The sequence below is a fragment of the Dermochelys coriacea genome, chromosome 6 (assembly GCF_009764565.3).
Source record: "Dermochelys coriacea isolate rDerCor1 chromosome 6, rDerCor1.pri.v4, whole genome shotgun sequence".
Classification (NCBI taxonomy): Eukaryota; Metazoa; Chordata; order Testudines; family Dermochelyidae; genus Dermochelys; species Dermochelys coriacea.
The window spans coordinates 985,782-1,002,389 of record NC_050073.1 but is presented as its reverse complement, the minus strand read 5'-3'; the positions used below and the strand labels follow the sequence as shown (position 1 = coordinate 1,002,389).

The 16,608-nt window shown below is 63.1% G+C and overlaps 1 protein-coding gene across 1 annotated transcript in view; it reads right to left on the bottom strand.

Annotated features, from left to right (window-relative positions):
- Window positions 1-9,197: 9,197 nt before the first annotated feature.
- Window positions 9,198-16,608, bottom strand: part of ZG16 (zymogen granule protein 16) — a 7,904-nt gene continuing 493 nt past the window's right edge. Inside the window, 2 exon segments of the mRNA XM_038404800.2 lie at window positions 9,198-9,549; window positions 9,888-10,072. Coding sequence (XP_038260728.1) covers window positions 9,313-9,549; window positions 9,888-10,072 — 422 coding nt within the window. The 3' untranslated portion in view covers window positions 9,198-9,312.

Genomic DNA, 16,608 nt, shown 5'->3' with positions numbered 1-16,608 from the left:
CCCCCCCGCAGCCCTGAGCCGCCACCCAGCACAATATCCCCCTCAGAGCCCCCCAGTAATCTCCCTCAGAGTCCCGCTGTCTCCGGGATGGATACTGGGGGTCTGAGTGTCTCATTCACAGAACCCATCGGAGGGAATGAGGGGCAGCCCCAACACGGCTGGGGACATGGCAGGGTGGGAGGAGAAAGCGGGAAGGAGGCAGGGGTCCCTTTTAAAGAAAATTGGAGTAGGGGGCTTTAATTCTTCCCAGCAAACAGGAATGAGGCAGACAGCGGGGCCGGAGACAACACAGAGCAGGGAGGAGAGATGCACAGATTAGGGCCTTGTCTACATAGGGAAAATTCCCAGCATCACTCTGCTGTTACAATCATACCGCTGTGGCTGTACTGGTTTCACTCCTCCTGCCGACAGCCTCCTTCTGAATAAAAGTGGCCTTAATTCGGTTTCATTTCATTCACTTTGGAAGCGAAGGCCGCTTGTACACCGAGTGAAAGTGGCCAGACACAGGTGCAATCCAGATTCAGTAAACCTCTTTAATTGCACACTTTAGTTAATCTGGATTAAATTTCCTGTGTAAGCAAGACCTAGGAACGTGTCAGAGTTTCCCCAAGGACCTGTGTACATGGAAAAATATTACCCCTCTAATTATACTGGTATAATTACACCAGCAGAGCTATATCCCCAGCAGGGACAGGCTTATTCTGGCGTAACTGGCCTTTTTCTGTTTACCAAAGTGGTGTAAAATAAAGCAAAAAAAAGGGGGGGGGGGCCCTTTTGCCAGAATAAGGAGTTATTCCTTACTTTTACTGTGGAGACAACAAAGGTGTCTCAGACTAGCCACAGCCCCGCCCGACACTGCTCTGCTGACAAACTGAAAAATGTAACCGCGGCACCTCTGAGGGTACAAACTCGAGAGCAACCATCCGAGGTCCTTGGTCATTCTGCCAAGGCAGGGCTCCCTGTCGAGCTCAGGACTCCTCCTGCCGGTGATCCGGATTACTCAAAGCTCTGCCAGCAGTGGTACCCCCCAGGAAATCCCCCCAAACTGCAGATTAGTTATAGACACCAGAAAGCAAAGTACAAGGTACATAGCAAATTAATACGTATGAGGGCAACTAGATTTTTCACTTGCCCCTGTACACAGAGGAGGCCACAAAGCTCATCTTTTCCCTTCACGTAACTCACCAAGTCTTCCTGGCCTTAGCTGTTATGTTGCCCCCCTCTGGCACGTCAGTCTGCAGGCCAGGTCCCTGCTGGCTGTGCACATGGGCATGCTGCAGGCATTGTGGTAGTCACTCCACTGGAGTGAGTGGGGCCAGACCCCCAGCTGGGGTCAATGGGCCATAGCGCCACTAGAATTAATAAAGCAATGCTATTTTCCTGATAGATGAAAATTGAGCTCTTCATCTGCCAAATCTCCTCTGTCTTCCACTTTAGGCCTCAGTCCATTTAGTATCCAGGCTTCAGCAGTATGTGAGAAACTGTGGAAAACTACACAAGAATGTAAAACATGGGATCTAGTGGTTAGAGCACGGGGGATGGGAGCCAGGAGTCCTGGGTTCTATCCCCAGCTCTGGGAGGGGAGTGGGATCTCGTGGCTAGAGCAGGGGGGCTGGGTGCCAGAATTTGCCAAGTGTTGCAGGGTCACAAAATCTGCATTTTTTGCTGATTCAGCCAGGTCTACTACAAACTAACTTTTTTAAAATAGTAGATCTGAGATTCCCTGTAATCATGTATTTGTTTTTCCCCCAAGTTACAAGACTAGCAATAAAATCATGAGATTTGGCAATGCAATGAAATGGATTTGACAGATCAATCTCTGATCCTGCCACTTCCCATCTCACTGGTTTCTTTGTCAACTCACCTGTGACTTTGGTGGATGAGGGCAAGCAAACTCCCTGCGGTCTATGTGGGAAAGCTACTTCACTTTAATTTATGCCTCAGGGACCCCCCCCCCCCATATCACCTGCTAAAACACATCCAACATCCCTTCTCATAGATCATCAATATCTCTGCAGACACCCCCCACCAACATCTCCCTACTCAGAGATCCCCCAATAGTCCCTCTCAGAGGCACAGTGACAGGACACACTCACCTCTTGTGAGCGCCCCCAGTCAGATAGGTGGGAATCTACACTCTCTCTGCTTGCAGTGCCCCCGTTGGTCTCATCAGGCAGGTTTTCAGTGGCTCAGCCCTCCAGCTAAGTCTCACATAGTCTCAACAAATGAAGGAACACCTTCCGGGGTAACAAAGGTCCAACAAGACCTGTCCCTGTGCTTTCTCCCTGGAGATGCTTAGCCTTATCAGTTCTTATTGCCAGGAGACTCCTTTGCTCTTAAGCAAAGTGAGCTGTCATGGGATAAGAGAAGATTATCTCATGGATCAGTAACTGGTTAAAGACAGGAAACAAAGAGTAGGAATAAATGGTCAGTTTTCAGAATGCAGAGAGGTAAATAGTGGTATCCCCCAGGGGTCTGTACTGCGACCAGTCCTATTCAATGTATTCATAAATGAGCTGGAAAAAGGGCAAACAGTGAGGTGGCAAAATTTGCAGAAGATACAAAACGACTCAACATAGTTGCATCCAAAGCAGACTGTGAAGAGTACAAAAGGATCTCACAAAACTGGGTGACTGGGCAACAACCTGGCAGATAAAGTTCAGTGTTGATCAATGCAGAGTAGTGTACATTGGAAAACATAATCCCAACTCTACACATAAAATGATGGGGTCTAAATGAGTTACCACCACAAGAAAGATCTTGGAGTCATTGTGGATAGTTCTCTGAAAACAGCCACTCAACGTCCAGCAGCAGTCAAAAAAGTGAACAGAATGTCAGGAATCATTAGGAGAGGGATAGATAATATGAAAAAATTCATATTGCCTCTCTATAAATCCATGGTACACCCACATCTTGAATACTGTGTGCAGATGGGTCACCCCATCTCAAAAAAAAATATTGGCATTGGCAAAGATTCAGAAAAGTTATTAGGAGTCTGGAACAGCTGCTGTATGAGGAGAGATTAAAGAGACTGGGACTTTTCAGCTTGGAAAAGAGATGACTACAGGGGATAGGATAGAGATCTATGAAATCATGATGGGTGTGGAGAAAATAAATAAGGACATGTTGTTTACTACTTCTCAGAACACAAGAACTGGGGTCATTTAAATTAATAGGCAGCAGGTTTAAAACAAACAAAAGGAAGTATCTCTTCACACAACACACAGTCAACCTGTGGAACTCCTTGCCAGAGGATGTTGTGAAGGCCAAGACTATAACAGGGTTAAAAAAAGAACTAGATAAATTCATGGAGGATCAGTCCATCAATGGCTATTAGCCAGGATGGGCAGGGATACAACCCCATGCTCCAGGTGTTCCTAGCCTCTGTTTGCCAGGAGCTGGGAATGGGCAACAGAGAATGGATCACTTGATTCCCTGTTCTGTTCATTCGCTCTGGGGCACCTGGCACTGGCCACTGTCGGCAGATAGGATACTGGGCTAGCTGGACCATTGGTTTGACTCAGTATAGCCATTCTTACGTTCTTCCGGTTCAGTCCCCTTCCTGGGGGGATAAAGTCCAACAAATGCTTGGCCCTCTCAAAGATCTTCAGCACCATCCCCAAGACCTTTAAACTACAGCCCTGTGCTTGGCTTCTAAATGAAGCTTGTCCCCCTCTCAGGGCTTTGGCCACCCTGCCCATAGGGGGACGAGGCCCACCACTACTCCGGTTCCCAAGCCAGGGTCTCTACAAATAGCCCTGAGCTGCTTCCTTTAACTCCATTGCCACTGCTTTTCCCTGGGCCACTTCCCACGTAGCCCCTTCCTCTTCAGCCTGACCCCCGGGCTGAAGCTCTGGCTGTTCCCTGCTTAAGCAGGGCCTCAGCCAGGCCGCCTCGCCTGTGGAGTCTCAGAGCCTTCCTCGCCCTCCTGGACCCAACCAGCCCCTCCACTGCCTTTTAAACGAACCTGCTGCATCTGATTGGCTGCTTCCCCGCAGCCTCTCTAGGCAGGCCTGGAGGAACCACCTTCACTGCTCCTTTTCGGGGGGGGGTTGGGGTGGCAGGACTCCAAGGCCTCCAGCAAGGGGGCCTCCCAGGGCCTAGTTCACCCAGTCACATCCCCAATGTCTCCCCAACATCCCCCCTCAGAAACCCCCAATACCTCTTCAGAGACCCCAATATCTGCCCAACATCCCCCAGAGGATCCCAATATCCCCCAGAGACCTCAATATCCCTAATATCTCCCTCAGAGACCCCAATATCTCCCAACCTCCCCCTCAGAAACCCCCCAACACCTCCCTCAGAGACCCCCAACATCCCCTCAGAGACCCCCCCAATATATCCCCAACATCCCCCCTCAGAAACCCTCAACCTCCCCCCTCAGAGACCCCCCAACATCCTCCCTCAGAGATGCCCAATATCTCCCCAACATGCCCCTCAGAAACCCCCAACCTCCCTCATCAGAGACCCCAATATCACCCCAACCTCCCCTCTCAGATAGCCCCCGACCCCCATCAGAGACCCCCAATATCTCCTCAACCTCCCCGCTCAGAGACCCCCAATATCTCCCTCAGAGACCCCCACTATCTCCCTCCCCCCCAGTGAGTTTGGGGCCGTTACTTCCCCTGTGAAGCGCGGGAAGGAGCTGGGGTCAGTAACACGGTTCCAACGGTCACTGGGGGGAGGAGGGATGTCGGGGGGTCTCTGAGGGAGGATTTGGGGGTCTCTGAAGGGGCTACTGGGGATCTCTGAGGGGGATATGGGTGTCTCAGGGGAATGTTGGGGAGTCTCTGGGGGATATTGGGAGTCTCTGGGGGGATGATGGGGGTCTCAGGGCGATATTGGGGCCTCTGTAAAGGTGTCGGGGATCTCTGAGGGAGATATTGAGGGGTCTCTGAGGGGGAATGTTGGGGATCTCTGAGGGGGATGTTGGGGGGTCTCTGGGGGGATATTGGGGGATCTCTGAGGGGGGTTTTGGGGGTCTCTGAGGGGGAATGTTGGGGGGGTCTCTGGGGGATATTGGGGGATCTCTGAGGGGGGTTTGGGGGGTCTCTGAGGGGAATGTTGGGGGTCTCGGGGGGATGTCAGAGGATCTCAGGGGGATGTTGGGGGTCTCTGAGGGGGGATTTGGGGGAGATATTTGAAGACAGGGTCTCTGCGGGAGATTCTGGGGGGCTCGTGGAGTTGGTGACCAGTATCGAGGATAGGGAAAGGGGGTCACCAGCGACCGGGGTGCAGATGGGGAAGGTAAAGAGCCCAGGAGGAGGGCAGCGGCTGTGGCTGTGGTTTAATAATGTCGGGGAGGGGGGTTAACTCTTCCTAAAGAGCAATGGGGTGAAAACCCAAGAAAGAGCGAGAGAAAGAAGCAGGGAATGTGTGGCGGGGGGAGAGGGGCGGGAGAGAGACAGACAATGAGTGTTTGAATGGGGTGTATTTATTCCTCATTTTACTGGGAGAGGGTCTGGTGGGTTAGAGCAGGGGGGCTGAAAGCCAGGACTCCTGGGTTCTCTCCCAGCTCTGGGTGGGAGTGGGTCTGGGGGTTAGAGCAGGGGGACCTGGGAGCCAGGACTCCTGGGTTCTATTTTGTTCTCTGCCATGATCATTAGCCCCCTGCTATTCTCTGTGCCTCAGTTTCCCCATCTGTAGCCTGGGGAATATTGCCCACATTGGTAAAGGCCTCTGTGACCTTTCGATGGAAAAGGCCTCAATTATTAGGGTTACGCAGTGTCACAAGGTAGCTGGTCCCCGTGAGCAGCTCAGCCCCAGCTCCCCTGTGTCATTGGTCCGGTTTTAAACCAGGCGGTGCTGCTTTTCTAATGTTTGTCCCCCGCTGGTTCCGGAGGTGGCTTTGTCGGGTATCGGATGGGGGGGCACCGCTTGGAAGAGGGCACCGCTCTGCCCCCGCTTGCGTGAACTTGCACACACTGTGCATGCCTGGTCACACCGGCAAGGGGCAGTACCCTGTGCGGTACTCTGGGAACGCCTGAGCGGCCAGCCGAGAGCAGGTGGGCCCAACTGGGCCAATGAAAGCGGCGGGCTACACGTAGGGCTCAGGTGGGCCCAACTGAGGCAATTAAAGAGGGCAGGGGTACACCTAGGGCTGAGCCGCTATAAGGTCTGTCAGAGGGAGGAAGAGAGGAAGACAAGTTTGTTTGACATTAAAGGAAGAGGAGGAAGTTGGGTCACTGGACAAGGCTGGATGGCTAGTGTAAAAAGAGGAGTGCAGAGCAGAAGGGCTGGACTGGAGCTGGGAATGGGTCCTATCAGGACCAGAAGGAAGGACAAATAGAGCTGGAAGATTCAATGAATGATACTGCAGCTAGTTGAGAAAACATAGAAGGGCCAGCAGGGAGGAAGACTGGTTCCAGGTTAGAAAAGGGTGGATCGGCCCTGAGCCAGAAGAAGGAGCAGCAAGTAGGGGGACAGGAATGAGCAGCGGGGAACATGTTGCGGGATATAACCCCATGGGTGTAGCAGAGTGAGTCAAAAATGCTACTTATGGCTAAGGTTGTAGGACAAATGAGAGTAAACTGTCGGCTGCCTAAATTTCTGATGGATAGTTTCTGGTGTCCTGTTGAAATGACTGAAGATGAAAGAAAGCAAGGTACAGGTGATGAAAAGGGGATTTGTGCCTAGCAGTTAATTAGCAAGAGAGGTGAAAGCAAGCCCTCGATAGCTGTCCTAGGCACATTTAAAGGAGGATCTGTGCCAGAAAGAGTGACCATAGGGGACCAGATTTTCTGGATTAAGCCATACATCCCTCCCCCTTTGAGATGCTATGGATGCCAAAGCTTTGAACATGGCCAATAATGATTAAGGGCAAATGAGCACAGTAAGTGTGAAGGAGAACATTCCTATACAATTGTGGGAAAGGGGCAGAATTAAAGTGTAGCAACAAGGCAGGAAAACATAGGTCACCGTGCGGGGGATGTACCATCGCAAAGCAAGCTCGGGAAATACAAATAACTAAGACTGCTAGAAACCTATCATATGCGGAAGCTGTTATGAGACATCAAAGAAAAAGGGAAGAAGAAGAAAGGAAGCCCAGTAAGGGGAAAGAAATAACAAGGCGACACAATAATGAAAAGGATGTATGAGTTGATATTGGGATAACTGAGGGGGTTAATATTGGGGGGCTGGGACCCCCAGCAAGGGGGAGATTGCGGGATTCAGCTGATCTGGCCAAAGGTCCCTGCCCCACGGTGCCCCCTGCTGAGCCCTCACCTGCTCCCTGAAGCTGGATGGGAGCCAGCACCCCCTCGGGGGAAGGCCCCTCCCCATTCCCCCCTCCCACAGCCAGCCAGTCTCACTGCGCCCTGGGGCCAGATCAGAGCTGGCACCCCCTAGTGGGGAAATACATTCATATTTGCTATGTATAAAATATCTAGGGTGACCAGATGTCCCAATTATATTGGCTCCCCCCAGAGTTCAGGGCTTTGGCTTATATAGGACCCTGTTCCCCCCGCCCTGTCCCAATGGTTCACACATGGTGTCTGGTCCCCCAGTGTCTCTGCACTCACAAAACCCAGGCAAAAACGTCGCCATCGGTCTTTGAAATGGGAGGCTGAGCGCAGAGAGCCCAACGCCTCTGAGTTGGCTTTAAGGGAGTTGCCTTTGTAGAGTTTGACATGGGCCCATGACCATTTGGGGTTTAACGGCTGTAAAGTGCTAACGCTTTGAATCAGGGAATCAGTGTCTGGCCCCCGTGTGGCCCCCACCCCGCAGCGGTGAACAAGGAAATGGATCCAAATAAACCTTGATATTCTCTGTCCAAGTGTATGACGCTGGGCACTGCCTCCTGCCGAGCCTGGCTGTGTCGCCGTATGGAGCCTCGGGGTGTGTAACGCAGTCCTGGGAATCGGGGAAAGAGTCCCAGAAAACAGTCCAGCCAAAAAAGCCAACCCTGCCCCAAAAGTGTGTGTGTGTTGGGGGACAGAGATAGGGGTGCAGGATGCCTGGGCCCCACTTCACCTTGGCCCTCTGGGGAGGGAGATTAGGGGTGCTGGATGCCTGGGCCCCACTTCACCTTGGTCTTCTGGGGAGGGAGATTGGGGTGCAGGACACCTGGGTCCCACCTCATGTTGGCATCGGGGGGGTGAGATTAGGGATGCAGGAGACCGGGGGAACTGAGACCAGAATCAGGCCCTGACCCCATTGACACTGGGGCCAGTTTCTGATCTCAGCTCCCCTGGAGTAAATCCTGAATTCTTTTAGGTGACTCCAGCCCTCACACAACCCAGCAGGCAAATAAAAAGAACATTTAAAAAAATCTCCTGATTAGTAACCAAATCTCAGGATTGTCAGCCAAATCTCTGGCCTTTTCGGGGCCCAGGCCAGTGATTACTCGGCACTTAGGAATTCCAGGCTGGGGCAGTCCCTAGTTCCCTGGGCAGTTCCTAGGTTATTTGCCAGCAGAGGGGGGGATTGTGTTGTTTTGTTATCTATTAACCCAACTTCTTCACCTCCTTGTTCTGAGAAACTGCTCCCAGCTGCCAGCTGTTACTCAGCTTGTTTGGGTTGGCCAGGCCCCCCCTCAGTGCCCCCACTTCCTTTGGGGTACGGAGAACACAGGGCGTCTGTCATGCCTGACAGAATGAACAGCTCCCAACTACAGACAGCTGAGAATCCAAGACACCGGAGAGCAGCGTTTCATGCTTTAGGGTTTTAATTAGCACCTCGCTAGCCCAAACAGGCTGCAATTAATCAGCAACTAATTATGGCAAAGCACTGGTATCACAGTGCCCTAAGGGGAGGGTACAAGGAGGTAAACACACTGCGATAGGGGTTAGCCTGCGGAACTCCTGCCACTTGATTTTGCTGCTTGTTAATTTCATGAGATCATATAACCCTCTCTCCCCTCGCTCCCCTCCAACCCACCGACCCCTCCCCAATCCCTCTCTCCCTCGCTGCCCCCCAAACCCACCGACCCTCCCCAATCCCTCTCTCCCCTCGCTGTCCCCCAAACCCACGACCCTCCCCCAATCCCTCTCTCCCCTCGCTGCCCCCCAAACCCACCGACCCTCCCCCCAATCCCTCTCTCCCCTCACTGCCCCCCAAACCCAGTGACCCTTCCAATCCCTCTCCCCTCGCTGCCCCCCAAACCCACCACCCCCCCAATCCCTCTCCCCTCACTGCCCCCAAACCCACCAACCCTTCCCCCAATCCCTCTCCCTCACTGCTAATTCATCAACTGCTACTTCTAGTAAGGAATTGGCTTCACGATCTCTGGACTTGAAGGTAAGAAGGGTAAATGGAGAAAAGCTGCCCTTAGCCTGGGGAACTCCCTGCCACTGGTATCCCGCTGGGGCGTTCTCACTCCCGCTTCCTCGGTTCAGCCCAGTGCATGGCGATGCCCGTGAGGGACCCCCCGCTGTAGTGCCCGGTGAGGAAGGCCAGGTACTCGGTGTGGGACAGAGGGATGGCGTTGAAGTTGCCGTACGGCTGGCCGAAGAAGAAGATGCGCCTCTTGTTGGTGGAGATGATGAGCTGGAAAACGTAGGTGTAGTGTTTGCCCGAGATCTGCGTGATCCGCTCGCGGGGGAGCAGGGTTCACCTCGAGCTGTGCCCGGGTCTTGGCCTGACACCTCACCCCATCTGGCCCGAACTGGAGCTGGAGCTGGGTGGGTGGGGGTGGGGGGGAGGGGGTGAGAGCAGCCCCCCAAGATCTGGGTAGGGCCCCCCAAGGCCACCGACCCTCCCCCCAATCCCTCTCTCCCCTCACTGGTCCCCAAACCCACCGACCCACCCCCAATCGCTCTTCCCCTCGCTGCCCCCCAAACCCGCTGACCCTCCCCATCTCTCTCTCCCCTGACTGCCCCCCAAACCCACTGACCCTGCCCCAATGCCACTCCCCGCAAACCCACAGACCTCTCCCATCCCTCTCTCACCTCGCTGCCCCCAAACCCACTGGCCCTCCCTCCATCTCTCCCCGCCACGCACCCACTGATGTAGCTGTTACAATGCTCCCAGATCTCGAAAGCCGTGATGCGGCCCCATCAGTCCGACCCCGAGTAGGAAAACAGGGTCCCTGAGGCCAAGCCGAACTCCCCGGAATACGAGTGTCGGCGCTGGCCTGGAATGACGGAGCAAGAGAAGACAGAGTGAAAACTGGATCAGAGCCAGATTCATACTGAATCGGGAGGGGCTGCGGGTCGGGGGTGAGGGGCACAGGCAGGGTGGGGGCTGCGGGTTGGGGTGGGGGCACCGACAGGGCTGGGGGGGTTGCGGGTCGGGTGAGGGCAGGCAGGGCTGGGGGGGTTGCGGGTCGGGAGTGAGGGGCACCGCAGGGCTGGGGGTTGCGGGTCGGGGTGAGGGGCACAGGCAGGGGGGGTGCGGGTCGGGGTGAGGGGCACAGACAGGGTGGGGGGCTCTGGTCGGGGTGAGGGGCACAGGCAGGGGTGGGGGGTTGCGGGTCGGGGTGAGGGGCACAGGCAGGGCTGGGGGGGGCTGCGGGTCGGGGTGAGGGGCACAGGCAGGGCTGGGGGGGCTGGGGGGGTCGGGGTGAGGGGCACAGGCAGGGCTGGGGGGGTCGGGGTGAGGGGCACAGGCAGGGCGGGGGGGGCTGCGGGTCGGGTGAGGGGCACAGGCAGGGCTGGGGGGGTCGGGGTGAGGGGCACAGGCAGGGCTGGGGGGGCTGCGGGTCGGGGTGAGGGGCACAGGCAGGGCTGGGGGGTTGCAGGTCAGGGTGAGGGGCACAGGCAGGGCTGGGGGGGGGTTGCGGGTCGGGAGTGAGCGGCACAGGCAGGGCGGGGGGAGTTGCGGGTCGGGGTGAGGGGCACAGGCAGGGGTGGGGTTGCTGCGGGTCGGGGTGAGGGGCACCGGCAGGGCTGGGGGGTTGCGGGTCGGGGTAAGGGGCACAGGCAGGGCTGGGGGGGTTGCGGGTCGGGGTGTGGGGCACCGGCAGGGCTGGGGGCTGCGGGTCGGGGTGAGGGGCACAGGCAGGGCTGGGGGGGCTGCGGGTCGGGGTGAGGGGCACAGGCAGGGCTGGGGGGGTTGCGGGTCGGGGTGAGGGGCACAGACAGGGCTGGGGGGGTTGCGGGTCGGGGTGAGGGGCACAGGCAGGGCTGGGGGGGCTGCGGGTCGGGGTGAGGGGCACAGGCAGGGCTGGGGGGGTTGCGGGTCGGGGTGTGGGGCACAGGCAGGGCTGGGGGGGTGGGGTGTGGGGCACCGGCAGGGCTGGGGGGGGGGCTGCGGGTCGGGGTGAGGGGCACAGGCAGGGCTGGGGGGGGCTGGGGGGGTCGGGGTGAGGGGCACAGGCAGGGCTGGGGGGGGTTGCGGGTCGGGGTGTGGGGCACAGGCAGGGCTGGGGGGCTGCGGGTCGGGGTGTGGGGCAGGGCAGGGCTGGGGGGGTTGCGGGTCGGGGTGAGGGGCACAGGCAGGGCTGGGGGGGCTGCGGGTCGGGGTGTGGGGCACAGGCAGGGCTGGGGGGGCTGCGGGTCGGGGTGAGGGGCACAGGCAGGGCTGGGGGGGTTGCGGGTCGGGGTGAGGGGCACAGGCAGGGCTGGGGGGGCTGCGGGTCGGGTTGTGGGGCACAGGCAGGGCTGGGGGGGGTGCGGGTCGGGGTGAGGGGTACAGGCAGGGCTGGGGGGGTTGCGGGTCGGGGTGAGGGGTACAGGCAGGGCTGGGGGGGCTGCGGGTCGGGGTGTGGGGCACAGGCAGGGCTGGGGGGGTTGCGGGTCGGGGTGTGGGGCACAGGCAGGGCTGGGGGGGCTGGGGGGGTCGGGGTGTGGGGCACAGGCAGGGCTGGGGGGGCTGCGGGTCGGGGTGAGGGGCACAGGCAGGGCTGGGGGGGCTGGGGGGGTCGGGGTGAGGGGCACAGGCAGGGCTGGGGGGGTCGGGGTGTGGGGCACAGGCAGGGCTGGGGGGGCTGCGGGTCGGGTGTGGGGCAGAGGCAGGGCTGGGGGGTTGCGGGTCGGGGTGAGGGGCACAGGCAGGGCTGGGGGGTTGCGGGTCGGGGTGAGGGGCACAGGCAGGGCTGGGGGGGCTGCGGGTCGGGGTGAGGGGCACAGGCAGGGCTGGGGGGGCTGCGGGTCGGGGGGTGGGGCACAGGCAGGGCTGGGGGGTTGCGGGTCGGGGTTGTGGGGCACAGGTAGGGCTGGGGGGCTGGGTCGGGGTGAGGGGCACAGCCAGGGCTGGGGGGGTTGCGGGTCGGGTGAGGGGCACAGGCAGGGCTGGGGGGCTGCGGGTCGGGGTGTGGGGCACAGGCAGGGCTGGGGGGGTTGCGGGTCGGGGTGAGGGGCACAGGCAGGGCTGGGGGGGCGGGGGGGGTCGGGGTGAGGGGCACAGGCAGGGCTGGGGGGGCTGCGGGTCGGGGTGGGGGCACAGGCAGGGCTGGGGGGGCTGCGGGTCGGGGTGAGGGGCACAGGCAGGCCGGGGGGGGGGGGTTGCGGGTCGGGGTGAGGGGCAGAGGCAGGGCTGGGGGGGGCTGCGGGTCGGGGTGAGGGGCACAGGCAGGGCTGGGGGGGGCTGCGGGTCGGGGTGAGGGGCACAGGCAGGGCTGGGGGGGGGCGGGTCGGGGTGTGGGGCACAGGCAGGGATGGGGGGGGTTGCGGGGTCGGGGTGGTGTGAGGGGCACAGGCAGGGCTGGGGGGGCTCCGGGTCGGGATGAGGGGCACAGGCAGGGCTGGGGGGGCTGCGGGTCGGGGTGAGGGGCAGAGGCAGGGCTGGGGGGGCTGCGGGTCGGGGTGTGGGCACAGGCAGGGCTGGGGGGGTTGGGGTGGGGGTGAGGGGCACAGGCAGGCCTGGGGGGCTGCGGGTCGGGGTGAGGGCACAGGCAGGGCTGGGGGTGGCGGGTCGGGTGTTGTGGGGCACATGCAGGGCTGGGGGGGTGCGGGTCGGGATGTGGGCACGTAGGGCTGGGGGGCTGCGGGTCGGGGGTAGGGGCAAGAAGGTGGGGGGGATGGGGTCGGGGTGAGGGGACAGGCAGCCCTGGGGGGGCTGCGGGATCGGTGTGGGGGCACAGGCAGGCTGGGGGGGGACTGCGGGTCGGGGGGGGGCAAGGCAGGCTTGGGGGGGTGCGGGTCGGGTGTGGGGGGCACAGGCAGGGCTGGGGGGTTTGCGGGTCGGGGTGAGGGGCAGAGGCAGGGCTGGGTGGGGCTGCGGTCGCAGGTGTGGGCACAGGCAGGGCTGGGGGGTTGCGGGTCGGGGTGAGTGGGCACAGCAGGGCGGGGGGGCTGGGTGGGTCGGGGTGAGGGGGACAGGCAGGGCTGGGGGGCTGCGGGTCGGGTGAGGGGCACAGGCAGGGCTGGGTGGGTCGGGGTGTGGGGCACCGGCAGGGCTGGGGGGTGCGGGTCGGGGTGAGGGGCACAGGCAGGGCTGGGGGGGCTGCGGGTCGGGGTGAGGGGCACAGGCAGGGCTGGGGGGCTGCGGGTCGGGGTGTGGGGCACAGGCAGGGCTGGGGGGGCTGCGGGTCGGGGTGAGGGGCAGGCAGGGCTGGGGGGTTGCGGGTCGGGGTGTGGGGCACAGGCAGGGCTGGGGGGTTGCGGGTCGGGTGAGGGCACAGGCAGGGCGGGGGGGCTGCGGGTCGGGTGAGGGGCACAGGCAGGGGCTGGGGGGGTTGCGGGTCGGGGAGGGGTACAGGCAGGGCTGGGGGGGCTGCGGGTCGGGTGAGGGGTACAGCAGGGCTGGGGGGCTGCGGGTCGGGTGTGGGCACAGGTAGGGCTGGGGGGGCTGCGGGTCGGGGTGTGGGGCACAGGCAGGGCTGGGGGGTCGGGGTGTGGGGCACAGGCAGGGTGGGGGCTGCGGGTCGGGGTGAGGGGCACAGGCAGGGCTGGGGGGGCGGTCGGGGGGGTGGGGCACAGGCAGGGTTGGGGGGGTCGGGGGAGGGGCCAGGCAGGGCTGGGGGGCTGCGGGTCGGTTGTGGGCACAGCCGCTAGTGGGGGGGTTGCGGGTCGGGGTGAGGGGCACAGGCAGGGCTGGGGGGGCTGCGGGTCGGGGTGTGGGGCACAGGCAGGGCTGGGGGGGCTGCGGGTCGGGTGAGGGCACAGGCAGGCTTGGGGGGGTTGCGGGTCGGGGTGTGGGCACAGGCGGGCTGGGGGGGGGTTGCGGGTCGGGGTGTGGGGCACAGGCAGGGCTGGGGGGGTTGCGGGTCGGGGTGAGGGGCACAGGCAGGGCTGGGGGGGTCGGGGTGTGGGGCACAGGCAGGGCTGGGGGGGCTGCGGGTTGGGGTGTGGGGCACAGGCAGGGCTGGGGGGGCTGCGGGTCGGGGTGAGGGGCACAGGCAGGGCTGGGGGGGCTGCGGGTCGGGGTGAGGGGCACAGGCAGGGCTGGGGGGGGTTGCGGGTCGGGGTGAGGGGCACAGGCAGGGCTGGGGGGGCTGCGGTCGGGGTGAGGGGCACAGGCAGGGCTGGGGGGGTCGGGGTGTGGGGCACAGGCAGGGCTGGGGGGGCTGCGGGTCGGGGTGTGGGGCACAGGCAGGGCTGGGGGGGGTTGCGGGTCGGGTGTGGGGCACAGGCAGGGCTGGGGGGGGGTTGCGGGTCGGGTGTGGGGCACAGGCAGGGCTGGGGGGGCTGGGGGGTCGGGGTGTGGGGCACAGGCAGGGCTGGGGGGGGCGGGTCGGGGTGTGGGGCACAGGCAGGGCTGGGGGGTCGGGGTGTGGGGCACAGGCAGGGCTGGGGGGGGTTGCGGGTCGGGTGTGGGGCACAGGCAGGGCTGGGGGGGCTGCGGGTCGGGGTGTGGGGCACAGGCAGGGGTGGGGGGGTGGGGGTGGGGGTGGGGGGCACAGGGAGGCTGGGGGGGCTGCGGGGGGTAGGGGCACAGGCAGGGCTGGGGGGGCTGCGGGTCGGGGTGTGGGGCACAGGCAGGGCTGGGGGGGTTGCGGGTCGGGGTGTGGGGCACAGGCAGGGGGGGGGGCTGCGGGTCGGGGTGAGGGGCACAGGCAGGGCTGGGGGGGCTGCGGGTCGGGGTGAGGGGCACAGGCAGGGCTGGGGGGGTTGGGGGGGGGGGGTGAGGGGCACAGGCAGGGCTGGGAGGCTGCGGGTCGGGGTGTGGGCACAGGCAGGGCTGGGGGCTGCGGGACGGGGTGTGGGGCACAGGCAGGGCTGGGGGGGTCGGGGTGTGGGGCACAGGCAGGGCTGGGGGGGTCGGGGTGTGGGGCACAGGCAGGGCTGGGGGGGTCGGGGTCGGGGTGGGGGCAACAGGCAGGGCTGGGGGGGTCCGGGGTCGGGGTGAGGGGCACAGGCAGGGCTGGGGGGGCTGCGGGTAGGGGTGTGGGGCACAGGCAGGGGGGGGGGGGGTGCGGGTCGGGGTGAGGGGCACAGGCAGGGCTGTGGGGGGCTGGGGTCGGTGTGTGTGGGCACAGCAGGCTGGGGGGGCTGCGGGTCGGGGTGAGGGGCACAGGCAGGGCTGGGGGGTCGGGTTGAGGGGCCAGGCAGGGCGGGGGGGGCTGCGGTCGGGGTGGGGGCCAGGCAGGGCTGGGGGGGTTGCGGGTCGGGGTGAGGGGCACAGGCGGGGGGGGGCTGCGGGTCGGGGTGAGGGGCACAGGCAGGGCTGGGGGGGCTGCGGGTCGGGGTGAGGGGCACAGGCAGGGCTGGGGGGGTCGGGGTGAGGGGCACAGGCAGGGCTGGGGGGGCTGCGGGTCGGGGTGTGGGGCACAGGCAGGCTGTGGGGGCTGCGGGTCGGGGTGAGGGGCACGGCAGGGCTGGGGGGGCTGCGGGTCGGGGTTGGGGCACAGGCAGGGCTGGGGGGCTGCGGGTCGGGGTGAGGGGCACAGCTGGGCTGGGGGGTTGCGGGTCGGGGTGAGGGGCACAGGCATGGCTGGGGGGGTCGGGGTGAGGCACAGGCAGGGCTGGGGGGGCTGCGGTCGGGGTGAGGGGCACAGGCAGGGCTGGGGGGGTCGGGGTGAGGGCACAGGCAGGCTGGGGGGCTGCGGGGGGGTGGGTTGTGGGGCGGCAGGCAGGCTGGGGGGCTGCGGGACAGTGTTTGGGCACAGGCAGGGCTGGGGGGTCGGGGTGAGGGCACAGGCAGGCGGGGGGGCTGCGGGTCGGGGTGAGGGACACAGGCAGGGCTGGGGGGGCTGCGGGTCGGGGGTGTGGGGCACAGGCAGGGTGGGGGGGTTGCGGTCGGGGTGAGGCACAGGCAGGGCTGGGTGGGGCTGCGGGTCGGGTGAGGGGCAACAGGCAGGCTGGGGGGCCGCGGGTCGGGGTTTGGGGCCCAGGCAGGGCTGAGGGGCTGCGGGTCGGGTGAGGGGCACAGGCAGGGCTGGGGGGGTTGCGGGTCGGGGTAGGGCACAGGCAGGGCTGGGGGGTTGCGGGTCGGGGTGAGGGGCACAGGCCGGGCTGGGGGGGCTGCGGGTCGGTGAGGGGCACAGGCAGGGCTGGGGGCTGCGGGTCGGGGTGTGGGTCACAGGCAGGCTGGGGGGTTGCGGGTCTGGTGTGGGCACAGGCAGGGCTGGGGGGTTTTCGGGTCGGGTGAGGGGCACAGGCAGGGCTGGGGGGGGTCGGGTGTGGGGCACAGGCAGGGCTGGGGGGGCCTGCGGGTCGGGGTGAGGGGCACAGGCAGGCTGGGGGGGCTGCGCGTCGGGGTGTGGGGCACAGGCAGGGCTGTGGGGGGCTGCTGGGTCGGGGTTGGGGCACAGGCAGGGCTGGGGGGGTTGCGGGTCGGGGTGTGGGT